This window comes from Pavona decussata, unplaced genomic scaffold, assembly GCF_977016875.1.
Source record: "Pavona decussata unplaced genomic scaffold, jaPavDecu1.1 SCAFFOLD_260, whole genome shotgun sequence".
In the NCBI taxonomy this organism is placed as follows: domain Eukaryota; kingdom Metazoa; phylum Cnidaria; class Anthozoa; order Scleractinia; family Agariciidae; genus Pavona; species Pavona decussata.
Window position 1 is genome coordinate 1,796,551 of NW_028145663.1, and position 21,935 is coordinate 1,818,485.

Here is a 21,935-nt window from a genome sequence, read left to right on the forward strand (position 1 = left end):
TGTCCCGCCCGTGGTGTGCAGTGTCGATCTTGTGGTAAAGCAAATCATGTTGCGAAATGGTGTCGCTCAAAACCAGCTGTTGTGAAACAAGTTGCTCAAGTTCCCAAGAAGGACGCGGAGGAGTACGTAACGGTGTTTAGCCTGCGAAGTGAGACGAACGAAGCTGGGTACAAGTCTTGCCAAGTACGCTTGACCGCTATGCTACAGCTTGTTATGTCGGTGAAACAGCCCGGCGTTTTTCCACACGCGTACGTGAGCACTTAGCCAGTGATAGGGCCTCTCACATCTTCAAACGTCTACAGAATTCTGAACATTGTCGTGTCTTATGCTCATTGGATTGCCTCCATATTTTAGATCACGCCTCTACCATTTTTCAACTTAAGATAAAAGAGGCTTTACACATTCAAAGAGAACAACCTTCTTTGAATCAACAATTACTCCATGTAAATCTTAAATTATCCTTATAATTTCTCACATTGTCACGTCTCACGTTCATTCTGTTGTCACCGTTCATCATAATTAACATTTTTGTCTACTTATTATAAATTCCACTTACAACGCTTTGTACTTTAACTGAAGATAACAGAAGTCTCTGTCGAAACCTGTTTTATAAACTTAAATGTTTTGTCGTTTTCTTAAAACTTTTGACTTACCTGCTAGTGTCAAGAATCTCTGATATGTGATAACGAATGTCGATATGCGAAAGACTGAAAGCAAATGACCATGAGAAACCATAAGAAAGGATTATAGTCATTTTTATTTCGTTCCCATTAGAATTCTGGATATATTTGACTGCTAAAATTAGCGCAAAAACGACTTATCAGTTTAAAGAAAGATTATTTTTTTTTAATACTCGCTCGAACAACAACTGATTTATAATAAACGCTGTTAGCTGACTAATACTTGCTTTAAACCCCATTCAACAACTGCCGCTAATTTTGAATAAACATGCAAGCATTTTGAAGCATTTCAATATTTCCTGGAGAAATAAACATTTTTTCTGTAGTCTTTTTTCCTTGGTTGTATGTAACTGTGAAATGTTTGGAAGAATTCCAAACAACAATTAAAAACGTCCGCGGTTGCTTTCAAGGCACTTTTATTGTTCTCCAACCCACCCAATCGTGATTTTTACTAGTACTGACCAGAAATAACTCGGAAAAGGTTTTCTTTTAGATTCGACGAGACTTTTATTTCATGTCCTTGGATGTCAGTGATAATTCCTTCAGTTTCCAATGCACAAAATCAACCGAATAATCACACAGACGCGAAACGTACACAAGAGAAGAGTCCACTATTTGCAGTATTGTCGCTCAAGCTTACCCATAAAAATTCCCTTATTGCTATTTTTGTTATATACATTAGCGCAGTAGTACCCTGACTAGAAAGCTTTATCGCAATTTGTCCTTCCAATAAGAGTCAACTGGAGTGCCGGCCACCATATGTTTACATATATTCCACATTATGTTCAGTTCGCCTCTATTGAACATTCATTTGTCAAATCCTGCGCTGTGATTGGATAGCCGAGTGGACAAAATGGAGCTATCTTGCGTGCTCGGGATTACCCGTTGCCCATCCGCTTGGCATCCAAAGTTTAATCCCGAGCAACAATGTAATCTGCGATTTTCTCGTTGTTCTGGGGGAAAATGCTCACTTAAATGTTCGGTAAACTCTCATCGTTTACCTAAAGGAAGCGAAAAGGAATGGAATCATCGTGGCGTAGGGAAACTTTTGTTTCAGCTACAATGAATGTGATTTGAATCGGTGAGTTGCTCTGTGTGTAGATAGATTGATTTTTTTATGACTCAGTTTTGCCTCAAGTCGAGCACTAAATTTATTATTAGTTCTCTAGGTTTGCAATGACTGTATTTAAATCATAGCATAGTGAAAGTTCAGTTCAGAAAAGTGTTTTTCCCAAGTTTGCCGAAGAAGCTCACGTTTTTAATTTAACCGCTTACCCCATGTCTTGCTTGTTGTAAACAACAAAATCTTATCAAAGTTTCGCCCAGTTTTCTGATTTATCCGCTCTATTCTTCGGCTTATGTTTGCATATAATTTCAAAATGTATTGTTTCATTCAAGAATTATTAATTGGAGGCAGAAAACTGTGTAAAAATGTTTATTATTTACGCCACCGCGCGATCGGCTGAAAATGGCGAGTTTGCCGGATTCTATTAAAATCTTCCCGCACTTGCGAAAATCTTGATTTTTCGTCCTCAATAATTGTATACTCCCCATTAAAAGGTTAGAGCCTTAAGATAATTTAGGATTCCTCGCTTTCCATGATTACATTCTAACCCATAAAAGCCCTGAAAATAAATCTTATACCGGCCGGCTATGAAGGATTTCTTTCCGAGCAGAACAGTTTTATGTTGTTTTGTTTTGTAGTTGTGATAAATATAATAAATATAATGAATCCTTTATTGACCAAACTTATTCGGTCAAGATGGCTGGATATTGGCCTTGTTCGTTTTTTTGCAAAAAAAGAACTTGGCCAATATCCAGCCAGCTTGTCCTCACGCTTGGTCAATAACTCGTATATATTGAATAAATAAATGAGGAAAGCTTATCGAGAGAAAAAATCTAAAACAAGGTTGAAAATTTACACAATTAAGAAAAAGAAAACAATAAACAGTTAAGAGGACATCAATTTACAAATGAGCGCTTTTAAAAACGCTCCGTTCTCACTCTTGGCAAAATATAATCATGTCCCCGATTGCGTAAGTGCCGAAGCTTTGAGCTTTCGCTTAGCTGGTGACATCCCTAAGAGCCTGTTTTTCAGTATTCCGAGTAGGGAAAAGTCTCAAAGGCAATATCGAGATCCACTTTTGTCCAACTTGGTGAAAAGTCGCATAACTTTTAGCTGATCGTGTAGACCTTGGAAGAAATGTTGTTATCTTCATTTTTTGAGTTCATTGTCTTCTCAGAGTATTCTTAACAGCTCGTCGTATCTCCCTTATTCTCCAGCAGTACACAAGTGGATTCAAGAAAGAGTTAATGAAAACAGCAGTTTTTGCGTAGTCATAGGCAATCTTCACGGACCTTGTATAGCCAATAAATGTTTCTACAAGCGTTGTCACACCGAATGGCAGATAGAAAGTCAGCAACAAACCATAAATATAAAGTACAGTCACAGCAGACTTTTTGCACTTGAACACGTTCACTGTGTTGGTCTGAAGACTCAGGGCGACGATATTTTTGTCAGTTACCTGGCGTTGGTGTCTGCGAACGAACTGAAAAATTTTGGAAGTACTGAAGGCTGTACCAAGAAGTGCAAGAAACAAAATAACCCAGGAAAGAACTTTCCACGCAGCATTTTTCATCCAAAACCGAACTATAACAACTGTTATCGAAAAGATCCAGAGAGAAAAAGCGGTTTGGAATACCCGAGGAACAGTCACAATTACGCTGTATCTTAAATGAAGAGTAACGGCAAGAAGACGATCAATGGACACTGCAGCTAAAGTGAGTAACGAAACACCAGATGTTATGTAGCCCGATAAGTTGTGAATTATTCTCAACGTACAGTACGTGGGATAATTATCCACAAGCTCAGCTATTTTGTGTGCCACCAAGAATGGTTGACAAATTGCCCCCACAAGAAGATCCGAAAATGCGAGACAGCATAGAAGGATGAAACACGGTGAATGAAGATGATGGTCTTTACGAATCGCATGCAGAATGATAAAATTTCCCGCACAAGTCATCAAAGAAAACACTGCGTTGAAAAATGCATGCTAGAATATTTGTGATGAAAACTTCTTCCGTTTTGTCCAAGTTGATATCCAAATGGAAGCAGGTTTTGCGTGTTTCGTTCATGACAGGGAATGTTTGGGAATGGCCCTGCTAACAAGCCACAACCAAGTCTGAGTTAATGAAAGAGTTTTGGAGTCTTGGAGTTTTCGTTTCGCTCACTCATTTAAGGGAGGGAGTTGTGTTTAAATGTTAATGTTATGTTGTATTATAATTATTTTGACATGAGCCAATACTGGTGGGTTCATCGTTCTAACTAGCCGATGACGTGGGTTTTAAAAGACTGCTTTCTACTTTCACTTTTTGACAGCTAATTGAAGTAGTCATACAGATAAACGAGCGTACACCTGGTGAAACAAACAGGGCAAAATATACTCATTTGTAAGTATAATTTATCCAGATGCTGCTCCTATCGTGTGCCGAGCCCAATTGATGAATTTAGTAATTGGCAAAAGTGCGGCGTCTAAAACGGTTTGGTAATGCAATTTTCATTTGATGCGGCAATCATCGTGAATTTGGAGAGATGATTAACCAATGGGAATCGACAGGTGTTCAGTGAACTTGACAGCGCCATTTCATTCGCCTAATGTATTTAATGACCAACCTCGTCTCCAGGGTCTTTGCGATGTTCAAAATGTCGGACGACGGCAAGGAATCTGGGACACGCTGCAAGATACTCCAAGAATCGTTGAAAATATAGTCCTGTGACACGCACTTGGTTTTCGTATTCGCTACACTTTTTCCTGGCTCAAATATGGCATCCATCCGAAAACCATATTTCATCATGGAAAAACAGGTCGCGAACAGGAAAATGAAGTATTGTCACGTGACAAAAAACTCCGCGATTTGTGAAGTATTTTGCAGCGTGTGGTCTTTGCCGACGTCCGACAATTTGAATATCTCGAAAACCCTGGGTTGTCTTATGAATTGACGCCCTGTTTACGAAAACGTCACTATTATGGATACCCTGTTTGTACAAATATGACAAAAAACGAACTATTTTAGGGTTGTGTTTTGCGTATAGCTTGGAGAACAGACCCTGGCAACGAGATTGGTCGATGGGGACCTCGGACGAAAGCTCCTATAATTGCCATTGCCATTAGCATACCCAGGTGGATTTTTCCATTGAATTCTCCAATCATCTATGCCCCACACGTTTTTCCCAACATCTTTGTGATCTTTATTTCTTAGCTTCATACATATTAACATTTGCTCTCACTCATCAATCATTTTGAACGCATCTCTTTTTTTACTTAGCTTCCTCTACACGAAAAAGCAACGATACCATGATAAACAAACATTTTTCTACCAACTTCCAAACGCGACGGATAGTGGTTGAAGTGTTGGCAAAAAGAAGACAGGGGCCAAATTGTGACTCAAAAGAAAGTTATTAGCATATGTAATCGCATGAGGCCGAGTTGAATTAAGTATTAATTTCCACGCGCATTTTCAAAGTTTTCGCAAATTGCCTGAGTCGCATAGCGACGAGAGCTATTTGAAAAACTTTAAAAAGGCGCGTGGAAATTTATCCTTAATTCAACGAAGACTCATGGCGATTATGTGTTTTTGACATAGAGGGTAATTTTCTTAAAACCATCGAGGCATCAATTAGCTGATTCAGCTGCGCTGTGAAGCTTTTTACCGCTTGAAAATCACACGAACACAGATCGATAAAAATAGCAAGAAGATTTTTGCAGAGTAATTTTTTGTACTAAATTTGACCTGCTCCTTCCCCCTGTCAAAAGGGCACTGTTATGTTCGGTTATCGTTCTTTGGAAGAAGCTGTAGCGAGTTGCAAGCACTTGGTCGCGATGAGTGATTCCAGTTTTTCAACAAAACAAATCCGATCCTAGTCTTTAGCTTTGTCACAAATAATGTTTTGCTGTTTCTTACAAAACAAGAAAATTCACCTCAAGAAATTTCCTTTATAGCAGCAGCACTTTATTTCCATTATTTTAGACACAAACAACGCGACTTAAAAAGTGAAACTCCCAAGAACTTGAAAGAACTCGTCGTTGTTGAGCACAAAATTAAAAAAAACGACTAAACGTAGAAATGGCGTGCTCAGCCAATCGATCTGGAGCGAGTATTTTTGCCGCTCGACCAATCAGGAGTACATGTAAGTAGTTTTGCTCTCGTCGAATTCTCGGTGAAAGGAAAATTAAGAAATAATGCCTTCTGTCTCGACCAATAGGCATTCAGTAATTGTTCCTTATATGTTACAGTAATCGAAATCGACATATATGGCAAAAACATAATTCAAATAGTGATTAATTGTAAAAGTTAGAAGGAGACATTAGAAGTTTTAATTTGCATTAATTGTGTATATGGACTTAACATATAAATTAGCGCAAAGAATACTGATCTTCGAGTCGGAAGCTGCTTTCTTAATCTTCTCGCTCCAGCAAGACACTCGTAAATAGCACTCCTTGGCAATCATAATCATTAAATATGGCTGAACAATATTTCGAAATAAACAAGATATTGTCAAGGGAAACGGTTAACCATAACGTTTAATGTTATGGCGCGCAGACACAAAGAAAACACAATATTCTTTTGTGGGCAAAGTTGGGCAGGGAATATACCAGCAAGGCTCGGATAAAACCCACCGACCGGATGATGACCGAATGAGGGGCTTCGGTACATGGCGCCATACCGAGGGGGTGCCTCATGCCTGTCCTGCAAGGGGAGGCATAGTTCACACGTGAAAACGCATGGCCGGCATAATGTCCTTGGGCCAAGTTAACCAAGTCCAGCAAATCCTATAGCCCCCCTCCCTGACGGGGCTTCAGCACAGGGCTGAAGTGGTGCCGCAGGCAGCAATTCCCCGCCCAAAACGCCGAGTAATACGAGAAGTACCCTGTGCAAAGCCCATTCCCCAAGACCTTTTCTCCAACTGGTCGCGAGGGCTGGAAACAGCTCTTATCTGCTCCACGGGGAAATGCAATGAACCAAAGACCATTGGTGGAGAAAAGCGATTAAGGAGTGGATAAGCAAGTATAATCGCATGCGCTTAACTTAAAACCTTAAAGGGGCCCTAGTCAGCCACACCTTTGTTTTTGGTTATATGCAAGAGTTTGGCTATTATATTTTATTCGGAGCATGTTGAAATGAACGAAAGCACTGTGGAACTGCAAAAGGGATGAAACATACTTTCAGGAACAACTTACAGTAGATAATTTAGATTTCGCTTCACCATGAATATCGATATTGTCGATGGCATCAAAGGAGGTTGACCAGGGTCCCTTAACTGAACAATCTAAAACTTGGATAGCATTACATAATACATGTTATAGTAGGACATAGTGTTCCCATTTTGTTACCATGAGACATCATAGTGTTTACAATAAACAGTACAAAGGGACATCATAGTGTTCCCAAATTGATACCATGAGACATCATAGTGTTCTCAATAAACAGTACAAAGCGACATCATAGATAGTGTTCTCAATAAACAGTACAAAGCGACATCATAGATGGTGTTCTCAATAAACAGTACAAAGCGACATCATAGTGTTCCCAATACCCAGGAAGTGTCGTCGATAATCATGGCAATAAGACATCCAAATGTTTGTAGGGCATTAACAAGATAGACATGAGGCCAAATTTTTAGGGACTTGAAGAATGGTTTCTTTTGGTGTCCTTATGTAAGACTGATACGCATCCGATTTCCAAAGGCCAAGAACGTTAATGAGCCAGTCTGGAAGGCCAGCAGCCCCCGCAGTAGTAGCTGCTCCAATGCGGAAACTGTGGGACGCGTAGCAGGTACTATCAAATCCGCAAATCTTGAGGAGAGCCCGTAAGTTATTTGTGAGGGAAGACCGAGTAAGATGACGTCCATCCGAAAATTGAAAGAGAGGCTGGGTAGCTCCACAGGAAGTAGTTTGAAGAAGATAGTCTCTTAACGCGGTGACTGCACATACGGTCGAGTTTGATTTGGCAATAGTAAGCTTGGCTGTCTCACGGAAAGGGTCCGTTTTGGACTTCTTAATGACAATCTCGAAGGACACAGGCTGGACAATGTTGGGGTAAAAACGGACATCTGATTTTGTCAGATGAGATTGGATATCAAACTTGCCGTTGCAAGTAAATTCGCTACTGCGCAAAAAACCAAAAATTGCAAGGGTAAAAGCAGCCCACAACATTGAAGAATCCGTGTCCAACGACTGAAAAGGTTTTAGTTTGGCATAAATTTGGAGGAGGATCGAAATAGTGATAGGGAACCGGGCCCGTTTAGCAATACCAAGGGATGATTTGATCCCTCTTAGGGTCTTGTGTAAAAAGGGCATGGATGAGAAGTCCAGGGGACAGCCAAACTCAATATGGAGATTCTTAACTGCTGCCAGGTAAACTTTGATGGTGCCATACGAAACGGTGTTGGATAAGTGAGTGACAAAATGGATCAAGGTTGATTCGTGGGTAGGGAGAAAGGGGGTCTGGGGTGAAATGAGTTTATGAAACAGGCAAAATCTAATAAAGTGGCGCTCCCCAGAGGAATAGGTTCGACGAGTAGAGCTGGCGATGGACTGAAAAATATAGTGAGCAGCCTGCATAGTTAGACTGTTGTCAGGAAAGGAGGGATTGGACAAGGAACGGGCGATGCATCTGGTGCGAGTAGGCGGAACCGAGACATCTGAAAACGAGATAAACTATCAGCTATGCCATTGTCTACCCCAGGGACATGCTTTGCGGTAAAGGTAAAATTAAACTTCAAAGTTTGAAGGGTAATCAAACGGACAAGGTTCATGATACGGGGAATTTTGGAGCTTTTAGCAGACAAAACTGCGACGACTGCCTGGTTGTCACAATAAAAACAAATTCTCCTGTTAGCCCAAGAGGGCCCCCAAATCATGCAGGCAAGGTAAATTGGATAAAGCTCCTGCCAGGTAATAGTTATTCCTGTAGTGGGGTTGAGCTGGTGGGAGGGAAGCCATTTTCCCTGAAACCACTGATTGTTGAAGAAGGCCCCGTATCCGACTGCACCCGCTGCATCGGTGTACAAATGGATTTGGGGGGATGATTCAGTGTAAGGGGGGAGAAAAAGGCTAACCCCATTCCAGTGATCAAGAAAAACTTGCCACATGAGGATGTCCTTTCTGAACTCCTGGGTGAGAAAAATAATCTGCTTGGGACGAACACAACCCCGGGTAAGGTGAATGATGCGTTGCATGAAGGGGCGACCCGGTGAAATAACCCGGCAGGCAAACTGCAGAGTCCAAATGAGGGACTGCAGGTCCTGAAGACGACAGACCCGTTTAGAAGACCATTTGGATAGCAAGGACCGGGCATTGCATAGCTTATCCTCCGGGAGACGGGCTTGCATGTTTACGGAATAAAGTGTTATTCCCATGATTTCAAGGACCTGGGTAGGGCGAAAGGTTTTCTTTGGGGGAAGGGGAATGTTTAATTCCTCGAAGAGGGTAAGAACCCGGCAGAGGGCTGTGGCACAAAGGGATGAGGGGGCAGGTTGAACAATGAAAAAAATCGTCGAGGATGTGAATGATGGAGGGGATGCTCAGGTGGTTTCTCACCAACCATTCCAGGGCATCGGAGAGTTGATTAAAAAGGTAGGGGGCGCTCCTTAGGCCGAAGGGGAGCGCTTTGTCGAAGTAATAACGACCCTTCCAGGACATCCCCAGGAGTTCCCAATCCTCGGGGTGAACGGGGATAATTCTGAAAGCTGACTGTATGTCAGTTTTCGTCATAAAGCACCCAGGACCATGTTTTAGGACCAGAGCAAGGGCATCATCAATACGAATATACTGAAGGGTGTAATCTTCAATGGGTATATTAGCATTTAAGCTATCCGAAGACCCCTTGGGGTAGGATAAATGGAAAATAGTGCGCCACTTTTGGCTGCCCTTTTTGGGAACCAGGCCAATGGGAAGAATTTGAAAATTTTTAAAGGGGTAGATTCAAAGGGGCCAGCCAGGCGACCAAGCTGGACCTCTTCGAGCAGGTTTTTTTCAATAACTTGGGGTTGTTGGATGGCAGATGGGAGATTTTTGGCAGCTCTGGGGAAACGTTCACCTTTGTAACCTAAGTGAAAACCATGGCTTAACCCATCACAAAGTCTAGTTACAAAGGTTTGATCAGGGTGGGTCTTAAGAAGTTTGTGTAGCAGGGAAACGTTTACAGGAGTTTGGGGCTTATATGATATGACAGCTTTAGCGGTTTCAGTGTTTTTTATCACCCTGGCCTCTAGTTTTTGAAGGGGTGTCATCGTGTCGATAGGCAGGGTGTTCTCCGTTGCAGAGCCTACAGCGGTGGCTGAAGGGGTAGGGCTCCTGGCTGCATTTGGCACCTCTGTTGTAATTGTTGCATGTTCCTCGTTGGGTAGAATTGGGCCTAAGGGCAGAGAGGGAGCACCCATGAGAAAAATGATCCCCACTACCACATATGGTGCAAGAGGATTTTGCCTGCCCTGTAAATTTCAAGAGATACAACTGGATATCCCTTTCCCCCCAATTAAGGGAATGATTGGAGGCAGCTTTCCTACGAAAGTCTATATCGTAGAAAAGCCACGCAAAACCCGCGAACTTACGGTAGGCCGATCGGGTAATCTCCTGGTATGCAAACATCTCGACAGCCCTGTGAGGGAAGGAAGTCAGCAAGACTGTACAAAAAACAGCAAAGGCCGAGAGCCACCTATCGATGGAGTCAATGTGGGTTTTCTTCTTGCGGGCAGGGGTGGGGATGTTAACTTGTTTCCCTTGGAACGAAATAGAAACCCCGGGGAGTTCGCTTTCGTTTAGGCAGGAGTTTTCTGGCAGCAAAGAATCGAATTCAACAAACCCACCGCGTAAGATTGCTTGCTGGGTCTTCTGGGGAACGTGGGCAGCGATGGATGACTGCATGTGGGAACGAGATGGGCCGTAGTTCGAGGAACCAGATTGCGTAAGAAGGCTTGCGACGAAAACAGGGCCAGATAGCTGATGTCGAGCTGGAGGTTGAGGAGCGGACTGCAAAGGCTGTTGTGGTACGGGTGATGGGTTAGCTGGAGCAAAATTTTTAAGTTTCTCATCGACTATGGTGGCGATGAGGTCTGCTAGCGCGGCTGGATTTTGAACAGGGGAAGGCGGAACGCCCCTTTCGTGGACGCCATCTTGTGCTTCGCACGAGGTTTCTCCGATGTCACGTCGTTCACTTGGACCAGCCTGCGGCGGATCTCGTCGATCGTTCCGTTCATTCGTCGAATCGCCGTCCTGGCTGGGCTGCTCAACCTGATCGGGAAGATTAGGAGCGGCAGGAGGAGGATCGTTGCTCGCGCGAGGCCTTTTGGCTGCTGGATCGGCAGAATCAGCGCTTCGCGTACGCGGTGGTGGCGTATCCACGCTGATGGTGCCAAGGCGCTCGATCATTTGTTCGCGTGTTCCGGCGATGGGTAGTTGGTTTTGAGCGAGTAACAGGCGAAGGACCTCGTTTGTCACGCCCGAAAAATCCATGAGAAAAACTTTGCTGCTGCTCAACTTGCAGCCTTCCAAGAAAGTGGCGATTGAAAAGCCTGGCACAGAATAAGATGCAAAGCAGGCTGCCGTATATGGAAGTCACATGTTAAGGGTGGACCGCAGTAATAATGCGGGCTCAATAGTTGTGGCTTGCCAACATAAACCTTTATTTTATGCTAAAATGTCAATTTCTGTTACTAACTGTAACTCTAGCGAAATAACTCCCTTAACTTTGAAAAGCTTCACCTCCGTAGTTCAATAATTCCTTGATTTTCTACCATCAGGCTGCCTCATGTCACGCTGTTTTAAAAGGTTCCTATCAACGGAGAGATAACTAATCGCTTGTTAGTTTATCACTTGCTGGTTTAGGCCAACTGATAACTGATTTAGGATACATACATAAAAATTATACATGAAAACGATATTTGATTTCAGGATCAACTGACTTGATAAGGTAATTTGACAACCACAACCGCTGGGGTCCTTGGACCAAAGCTCCTATTACTTCCATTATCATCAGCACACCCAGTTGCACTTTTTTTTTCGTAGTCCTCCTTCCTTGGTTATATGTAACTGTGTTTCAACTCAAAAACGTCTTCGGTTGCTTTCCACGACTTTTGTTCAGTGTTCCCCAACAAACGAACTCCTGATTTTTGCTAGTACTGCGGACCAGAAATAACTCCGAAAGGTTTTCTTTTGGATTCGATGAGACTTTGATTTCGTGTCCTTGGATTTCCGCGATAATTCCTTTCCTGATACAGAAAAATAACTGAGTTATTAGTTACAATGAAACGAAAGGAAGACACGAGAAGAGTGCACTGTCTACCGTGAGTATTGTCACACAACGTAATGCATATAAGTCGTTTGTTGCTACTTACTTGACGTACATTAAGGAATAAGATGTATTTAGAATCCTGACCAGAAAGCTTTAGCGTACTTTGTCCTTCCATTAAGAGTCAACTGGAGTGCCGGCCAACATATGTTTACATATATTCCACATTATGTTATTATGCTTTTTGCTTCTTTACATAATTGAATGTATGAAAAAACGTTATTGAGAGAAACAATGTAAAACAAACGTGTATATTTACAAATTTAAGAAAAAGAAAAGTACATAGAGTTAAGAAGATATCGATTTACAAATTGAGCGCTAAAATCGCCCAGTTATCACTCTTGGCAAAATATAATCATGTCCCTACTTGCGTAAGTGCGGCAGCTGTCGGCTTTCGCTTAGCTGGTAGTACATCCAAAGAGGCTGTTTTTTATTCCGAGTAAGGAAAAGTCTCGATTTGTTAAAGGCAAAATCGAGGTCCGCTTTTGTCTAACTTGGTGGAAAATTCGTGCAATTTTTAGCTGATCATGTCGATCAGTCTTGGCAACCTTGGTAGAATTCCTGTCCACTTCCTTGTTCGGTGTTCATTGTCTTCTCAGAACATTCTTAACAGCTCGTCTTATATCCCTTATTCGCCAGCAGTACACAAGTGGATCCAAGAAAGAGTTGATGAAAACAGCAGTTGTAGCGTAGTCATAGGCAATCTTCACGGACCTCGTGTAACCAATAAATGCTTCTACGAGCATTGTCACACCGAATGGAAGATAGAAAATCAACAACAAACCATAAATATAAAGAACAGTCACAGCAGACTTTTTACACTTGAGCACATTCACTGTGTTGGTCTGAACATTCAGGGCAGCCATGTTCTGGTCATTTATCTGGCGTTGGTGTCTGCGAACGATGTGAAAGATTTTGAAAGTACTGAAGGCTGTAACAAAAAGTGTGAGAGACAAAATAGCCAAGGGGAGAACATCCCAGTCCGCAGTTTTCATCCAAAACTTGAGTATAACAACTGCTGTTGAAAAGATCCAGAGAGAAAAAGCAGTTTGTAACACCCGAGGAATAGTCACAATTACGCTGTATCGTAAATGAAGAGTAACGGCAAGAAGCCGTTCAAAGGACACTGCAGCTAACGTGAATAACGAAGCACCAGACGTTATGTAACCTGATAAGTTTTGAATTATTCTTAACATACAATACGAGGGAAAATTATCCAGAAGCTCGGCTATTTTGAGTGCCACCAAAAATGGCTGACAAATCGCCCCCACAAGAAGATCCGAAAATGCGAGGCAGCACAGAAGGATGACAGATGGCGAATGAAGATCCTGGTGTTTACGAATCGCAAGCAAGATAATAAAATTTCCCGCACAAGTTAAAAACGAAAACATTGAGTTGAATATACATGTTAGAATATTTGTGATGAAAACTCCTTCCGTTTTTTCCAAGTTGATATTCAAATAGAAACAGGTGTTGTGCGTTTCGTTCATGACAGGGAATCTGCTTGAAGGTTCTGCTAACCGAAGTAATTAAATCTTGTTAGAAATTTGATTCTACGACCTGAAATTTCCAATTGAACTTAGTAAATTTCTTGAAAAGAAGACTGATGGGACTTTTTGTTTCACTTTCTAATTTAAAGGAGGGAGTTGTGTTAAAAATGCTATCGTGTGCCGAGCCCAATTGATGAATTTAGTAAGTGGGAAAAGTGCGGCGTTTAAAATGGTTTGGTAATGCAATTTTCACTTGATGCGGCAATCATCGTGAATTTGGAGAGATGATTAACCAATGGGAATCGAAAGGTGTTCAGTGAACTTGACAGCGCCATTTCATTCGCCTAATGTATTTAATGACCAACCTCGTCTCCAGGGTCTCTGCGATGCTCAAAATGTCGGACGACGGCAAGGAATCTGGGACACGCTGCAAGATACTCCAAGAATCGTTGAAAATATAGTCCTGTGACACGCACTTGGTTTTCGTATTCGCTACACTTTTTCCTGGCTCAAATATGGCATCCATCCGAAAACCATATTTCATCATGGAAAAACAGGTCGCGAACAGGAAAATGAAGTATTGTCACGTGACAAAAAACTCCGCGATTTGTGAAGTATTTTGCAGCGTGTGGACTTTGCCAACGTCCGACAATTTGAATATCTCGAAAACCCTGAGTTGTCTTATGAACTGACGCCCTGTTTACGAAAACGTCACTATTATGGATACCCTGTTTGTACAAATATGACAAAAAACGAACTAGTTTAGGGTAAGGTTTTGCGTAGCTTGGAGGACAGACCCTGGCAACGAGATTGGTCGATGGGTGCCTTGGACCAAAGCTCCTATAATTGTCATTGCCATTAGCATACCCAGGTGGATTTTTCCATTGAATTCTCCAATCATCTATGCCCCACACGTTTTTCCCAACGTGTTAGTGATCTTTATTTCTTAGCTTCATACATATTAACATTTGCTCTCACTCATCAAATACTTTGAACGCATCTTCTTTTTACTTACCTTCTTCTACACGAAAAAGCAACGATACCATGATAAACAAACATTTTCCTACCAACTTCCGAACGCGACGGATAGTGTTTGAAGAGTTTGCCAAAAGAAGACATCGGCCAAATTGTGACTCGAAAGGAAGTTATTAGCATATGTAATCGCATGAGGCCGAGTTGAATTAAGTATTAATTTCCACGCGCATTTTCAAAGTTTTCGCAAATTGCCTGAGTCGCATAGTGACGAGAGCTATTTGCAAAAACTTTGAAAAGGCGCGTGGAAATTTATCCTTAATTCAACGAATACTCATGACGATTATGTGTTTTTGACAGAGAGGGCAATTTTCTTAAAACCATCGAGGCATCAATTAACTGATTCAGCTGCGCTGTGAAGCTTTTTACCACTTGAAAATCACACGAACACAGATCGATAAAAATAGCAAGAAGATTTTTGCAGAGTAATTTTCTGTACTAAATTTGACCTGCTCCTTCCCCCTGTCAAAAGGGCACTGTTATGTTCGGTTATCGTTCGTTGGAAGAAGCTGTAGCGAGTTGCAAGCACTTGGTCGCGATGAGTGATTCCAGTTTTTCAACAAAACAAATCCGATCCTAGTCTTTAGCTTTGTCACAAATAATGTTTTGCTGTTTCTTACAAAACAAGAAAATTCACCTCAAGAAATTTCCTTTATAGCAGCAGCACTTTATTTCCATTATTTTAGACACAAACAACGCGCCTTACAAAGTGAAACTCCCAAGAACTTGAAAAAACTCGTCGTTGTTGAGCACAAAATTAAAAAAACCGACTAAACGTAGAAGTGGCGTGCTCAACCAATCGATCTGGAGCGAGTATTTTTGCCGCTCGTTCAATCAGAACTGTACATTTAAGTAATTTTGCTCTCGTCGAATTCTCGGTGAAAGGAAAATTAAGAAATAATGCCTTCTGTCTCGACCAACCAGCATTCAGTAATTGTTCCCTACATGTTACAGTAATCGAAACCGACCGATATGGCAAAAACATAATTCAAATAGTGATTAAATGTAAAAGTCAGAAGGAGACATTAGAAGTTTTAATTTGCATTAATTGTGTATATGCACTTAGCATGTAAATTAGCGCAAAGAATACTGATCTTCAAGTCGGAAGCTGCTTTCTTAATCGTCTCGCTCCTGCAAGACACTCGTAAATAGCACTTCTTGGCAATCATAATCATCAAATATGGCTGAACAATATTTCAAATAAACAAGATATCGGCAAGGGAAACGGTTAACCATAACGTTTTCTGTTACTAACTGTAACTCTACAGAAATAACTCCCTTAACTTTGAAAAGCTTCACCGCCGTAGTTCAATAATTCCTTGATTTCCTACCATCCGGCCGCCTCATGTCACGCTGTTTTGAAAGGTCCCTATCAACGGAGAGATAACTAATCGCTTGTTGGTTTATCACTTGCTGGTTTAGGCCAACTGATAACTAATTTAGGACACATACATAAAAATTATACATGAAAACGATATTTGATTTCAGGATCAACTGACTTGATAAGGTAATTTGACAACCACAACCGCTGGGGACCTTGGACCAAAGCTCCTATTACTTCCATTATCGTCAGCATAGCCAGGCGCACTTTTGCTTTCAATTCTCCAATCATCTATGCCCCATACGTTTTCCCCGGCATACTTGTTACTTTGTGATCTTTGTTTCTTAGCTTCATACATATTAATAATTAGTCTTACTCATCGTCGTTATTTTGAACGCATCTTTTGTCACTTAGTTTTCACCACACGGAAAAGCATCCATGTCATGTTAATCAACCTTTTTTCTACCAACGTCCAAACGGGACGAACGGGAGTTGAATTGTTAGCGAACGAACCGGCTAATCGCGGCTTGAAAGCAGGTTATTATAATGGAAGTCGTATCGATATATGGCAAACTGAGCATAATTAAAAAAAAAGTGATTCAACACGACATATTAACAGTTTTAATTTGTTCTATTTATCTGACTAGTAAGAACTTGATATCGATTTGAATTAGCGCAAAGAATCCTCATCAGCACATCACAGTCATTTGAAAATGTTTTCTTTAATTTATTTTCTTGATTTAGGAAGGCACTCGTGAACAGCACACAGTCTCACTAATCATGGTCACTAAATATGGCTGAATAATCTTTTAAATTTACAAGATATTGGCGAGGGAGACCATAATAAGAATCACCATTTCTGTTACTCACTGGTACTCAACAGAAATAATTATCACAATGTTTTAGGTTCATTGACTTAGTTCTGTCAACAGATTCTTGCTTGACTTCGATTCTTGAAAGCTGTCTGGGATACGTCATACCATTTGGAAAGGTCACAAAAAATTAATATTAATTCAATATTTTATAATTAACCAAGCTGTCGTAGCTTGAAATTATCAGCAGCACTTGGATGGCTGTTCTAATAACCTATAAAGTGAATCAGTTGTAAACTTGATTGAAAGAGACTAAATGAAAAATGAACCATAAGAAAGGATAATAGTCACTTTTATTTTGTTCATGTCAGAACGCTGGATATTTTGTTTACTAAAATACAGCGCAAAAATTACTGATTAAAGAAAGCTGATTTTCTTCTTATACTCGCTCGAACAACACCCTCCTTATTTATAATAAAAGCTGTTCGCTGACTACTACTTGCATGGAGCCTCATTTAACAACTGCCGTCAATTTTTAATAAGCAGGAAAACATTTTGAAGCGTTCTAATATTTCCTTGAGAGGTAAACATTTTTTTCGTAGTCTTCCTTCCTTGGTTATATGTAACTGTGAAATGTTTGGAAGAATTCCAAACAACAACTCAAATACGTCTGCGGTTGCTTTCCACGACTTTTGTTCAGTGTTCTCCAACACATCATCTCCTGATTTTTGCTGGTAGGACCAGAAATAACTCGGAAAGGTTTTCTTTCGGATTCGATGAGACTTTGATTTCGTGTCCTTGGATTTCCGCGATAATTCCTTTCCTGATACAGAAAAATAACTTGAGTTATTAGTTACAATGACACGAAAGGAAGACACGAGAAGGGTGCACTGTCTACAGTTTTGTCACACAAGGTAATGCATATAAGTCCTTTGTTGCTACTTACTTGACGTACATTAAGGAATAAGATGTATTTAGAATCCTGACTAGAAGGCTTTAGCGTACTTTGTCCTTCCATTAAGAGTCAACTGGAGTGCCGGCCAACATATGTGTACATAAATTCCACATTATGTTATTATGTTTTTTGCTTCTTTACATAATTGAATGTATGAAGAAACGTTATTGAGAGAAACAATGTAAAACAAACGTGTATATTTACAAATTTAAGAAAAAGAAAAGTACACAGAGTTAAGAAGATATCGATTTACAAATTGAGCGTTAAAAACGCTCAGTTATCACTCTTGGCAAAATATAATCATGTCCCTACTTGCGTAAGTGCGGCAGCTTTCGGCTTTCGCCTAGCTGGCAGTACATCCTAAGAGGCTGTTTTTATTCCGAGTGAGGAAAAGTCTCGATATGTTAAAGGCAAAATCGAGGTCCGCTTTTGTCTAACTTGGTGGAAAATTCGTGCAATTTTTAGCTGATCATGTCGATCAGTCTTGGCAACCTTGGTAGAATTCCTGTCCACTTCCTTGTTCGGTGTTCATTGTCTTCTCAGAACATTCTTAACAGCTCGTCTTATATCCCTTATTCGCCAGCAGTACACAAGTGGATCCAAGAAAGAGTTGATGAAAACAGCAGTTGTAGCGTAGTCATAGGCAATCTTCACGGACCTCGTGTAACCAATAAATGCTTCTACGAGCATTGTCACACCGAATGGAAGATAGAAAATCAACAACAAACCATAAATATAAAGAACAGTCACAGCAGACTTTTTACACTTGAGCACATTCACTGTGTTGGTCTGAACATTCAGGGCAGCCATGTTCTGGTCATTTATCTGGCGTTGGTGTCTGCGAACGATGTGAAAGATTTTGAAAGTACTGAAGGCTGTAACAGAAAGTGTGAGAGACCAAAAATAGCCAAGGGGAGAACATCCCATTCCGCAGTTTTCATCCAAAACTTGAGTATAACAACTGCTGTTGAAAAGATCCAGAGAGAAAAAGCAGTTTGTAACACCCGAGGAATAGTCACAATTACGCTGTATCATAAATGAAGAGTAACGGCAAGAAGCCGTTCAAAGGACACTGCAGCTAACGTGAATAACGAAACACCAGACGTTATGTAGCCTGATAAGTTTTGAATTATTCTTAACATACAATACGAGGGAAAATTATCCAGAAACTCGGCTATTTTGAGTGCCACCAAAAATGGCTGACAAATCGCCCCCACAAGAAGATCCGAAAATGCGAGGCAGCACAGAAGGATGACAGATGGCGAATGAAGATCCTGGTGTTTACGAATCGCAAGCAAGATAATAAAATTTCCCGCACAAGTTAAAAACGAAAACATTGAGTTGAATATACATGTTAGAATATTTGTGATGAAAACTTCTTCCGTTTTTTTCAAGTTGACATTCAAGTAGAAGCAGGTGTTGTGCGTTTCGTTCATGACAGGGAATCTGCTTGATGGCCGTGCTAACTGAAGTTATCAAATCTTGTTAGAAATTTGATTCTACGACCTTAATGTCCCATTTGAACTTAGTAAATTTCTTGAAAAGAATTGCTAATGAGTTTATGAATATATGTCAGTTATGTTGCATTGTATTTTGGCATGAACCAATTTGGGTTCATTTTTCTAACTAGCCGATGACGTGAGTTTTAAAAGACCGCCTTCTATTTTCGCTTTCTGCCAGCGGCTAATTGAAGTAGTCATACAGATAAACGTGTACACCTTGTGAAACAAAGAGGGAAAATATATATTTATTTCTAATTATAATTGATTTAGATGCTACCCCTATCGTGTGCCAAACTTAATTGACGAATTTAGTAATCATGATTGGCAAAAGAACGGCGTCTGAATAAAGGAGTTTGATAATGTAGTTTTGATTTGGTGCCGCAATGACATTTATCCGGCAACCATAATTGATCCTGGATAAACAGCTCGCGAACCTGAAAGTCAAATATGTGTCAGCTGAAAAAATACTCTGCGATTCGTGTAGCGTTCTGCAGCTTGTGGTCTTTGCTGCCGTTCGCCAATTTGAATATCTCGAAAACCCTGGGTTTTCTTTTTAACTGACGCACTGTTTGAACGCTTCACTGTTATGGACACCCTGTTGGTACAAATATGACGAGAAAGAAGTATTTTATATATTTTTTTTGAAGTTGAGTTACAGTTTAGCTTAGCTGGGAAAATAGATGCTCGCAACAAAGTTGGTAGCTGGGGACTTTGGACCAAAGCTCCCATTACCTCCTTTGCCATTAGCATTAACCCAGGTACATTTTTGCTTTTAATTCTCCAATCATTCATGCCCCATTCGTTTTCCTCGACATTTTTTTTTTATGATCTTTGTCTCTTAGCTTCATACATATTAACATTTACTCTCACTCACCATCGTTCTTTTGAACACTTTTTTTTTCACTTAGCTTTCACCACACGGAAAAGCATCGATATCATGATAATTAACGTTTTTCTACCAACGTCAAAATGCGACAGACGGGAGTTGAAATGTTAGCGAAAGAAGAACTTAATGCGCACGTCGCGGCTTGAAAGCAGGTTATTATAATGAAAGTCGATCGATATGGCAAGTGATTAAACACATCTGAATTAGCGCAAAGAATCCCGACCAGCATGTCGAAAGCTGTTTTCCTTAATTTATTTTTTTGACGCAGGAAGGCACTTGTGAACAGCACACCCCACCAATCATGGTCATTAAAAATGGCTGAATAATCTTTTAAATAAACAAGATATCGGCAAGGAAAACCATTAAGAACAACCTTTTCTGTAATTAACTGGTATTCAACAGAAATAACTATCACAATGTTTCAGGTTCATCGAATGAGTTCAACGGATCCTTGCTTGACTTCGATTCCTTGCAGCTGTCACACCATTTTCAAAAGCTCACATTATAATCTCCAAGCTCCTGTATTTTATATTATAATAAAGTTTCGATATAACGCTCGCGTTGATTGGTTAAAATAGCGTGCAGATGAGTACAGATGGACGGAGCCTGGGCTTCTCTCTCGGCTTTTTAAAACGAAAACGAGCTCTTAGCTTCATTGGATATAGAATATCCTGGGCGTAACAGTATAAGTGACTCGGTGACTGAAAGTGAAGTTTCCGAAGCAGTTAGCAACGAAAACACAGAGCTAAGTAGAAAACAAAAAGAAACAGAGATTTGCAAATATGTCAACCGCCGAAACTAATGAAATTACAACGAAAGCAGAGACGAAAAACGCCAATGATAACACGAAATGGGTAGCTCAAGTTTTGGAACGAAAGACGTAAAAATGTCATAAGCTTAAGTACATTGTTGGCCATATTTTCGTGTAAAAAAGTCAAACAAAAAATTGAGTAAACTGAAAATTTAATTAGCTAGCGAATACACACATAAATAAGCTTACAAGATCCTAACATTTTCCATGTAAGTTCCATCACGGCATATCATGGCCACCTCTGCTCAACGCAGTGAAGCTAGCCTCAGAAATTACAACACTCGCCCTTCGAGTGAACAACTGACAGCTTATTCAAATATCCTTTCCGGAGCATTGAGTGGGAAGCCACAGCAGTCACAGCAACCCTTTTCCTAACGGTATCAACAGTTCCAGCAGTCCTCTTGCTCCCGTGAATTCGACTGCTGTTCATTCAAAAAACACAGCGCAACAGTTGGTTTAATACCAGCCGCAAGTTTTTTAAGCAGTTTGTTTTCGAATTGCCATGTTAATAACGTCCAGATTTTCATGAGCCACACGTCCACCGGATTTCATTGAACATTTTACTTTTCCATCTTGACTTTTAAACGGAAAACTATGAAGAAGCACTGGCGTTACTTTCGAGCTATGTAAAGTTTGTAAACTTTGATGTTTTGCTTTGACATGTTTGACAGTTTTCGTCTTGTTCAACCAATCAAATCAATTGAACCATTCTAACGAGGATTGTAATTTGCTTATTTTAGCGTGCTTTATGAAAGAACAGATGCACGCTGACGCCACTTCTGTTCGTTTTTTTTGAAAATAAATGCGTGGGGAAATAAGGATTCTTTATCATAAAACAAATAAAGAAGCCTCGACTCTACACTTTTTTCGTGCTCTAGCCGCTTCCTGCGTGGTTTACAACAGAACAAAGCACAGTCGAGACTTCTTTATTTGTTAAATTAACTAAGCTGTCGTAGCTTGAAATTATTAGTATAGATGGGTGTTCTATAAACCTATAAAGTGAAATTTAAACGTGGTCGAAAGAGACGTAATAAAAACTGAACCATAAGAAAGGCTTATAACCAGTTTTATTTTGCTCACATTAGAATTCTGGATAT

General features: G+C 40.5%; 4 protein-coding genes and 3 pseudogenes across 5 annotated transcripts in view; all 7 read right to left on the minus strand.

Annotated features, from left to right (window-relative positions):
* LOC146456231 (melanocyte-stimulating hormone receptor-like) overlaps positions 1-21,935 on the minus strand; it is a 59,710-nt gene that overhangs the window by 13,627 nt on the left and 24,148 nt on the right. The window lies entirely within an intron of this gene.
* LOC146456232 (melanocyte-stimulating hormone receptor-like) overlaps positions 1-21,935 on the minus strand; it is a 102,756-nt pseudogene that overhangs the window by 13,603 nt on the left and 67,218 nt on the right. The gene's annotated exons all lie outside the window — the stretch shown is intronic.
* LOC146456234 (uncharacterized) lies at positions 6,880-8,302 on the minus strand. Its single transcript, XM_085093473.1, has one exon. It carries the CDS (start codon positions 8,300-8,302, stop codon positions 7,331-7,333), a length of 972 nt encoding a protein of 323 aa, XP_084949599.1. The 3' UTR covers positions 6,880-7,330.
* On the minus strand, positions 8,305-9,072 carry LOC146456235 (uncharacterized). Its single transcript, XM_085093476.1, has one exon. The coding sequence runs from the start codon at positions 9,070-9,072 to the stop codon at positions 8,305-8,307; it is 768 nt and encodes a 255-aa protein (XP_084949602.1).
* Positions 9,552-11,325, minus strand: LOC146456236 (uncharacterized; annotated as a pseudogene).
* Positions 12,071-13,641, minus strand: LOC146456237 (melanocyte-stimulating hormone receptor-like). Its single transcript, XM_085093474.1, has one exon. It carries the CDS (start codon positions 13,517-13,519, stop codon positions 12,614-12,616), a length of 906 nt encoding a protein of 301 aa, XP_084949600.1. The 5' UTR covers positions 13,520-13,641; the 3' UTR covers positions 12,071-12,613.
* Positions 16,824-19,499, minus strand: LOC146456238 (trace amine-associated receptor 2-like; annotated as a pseudogene).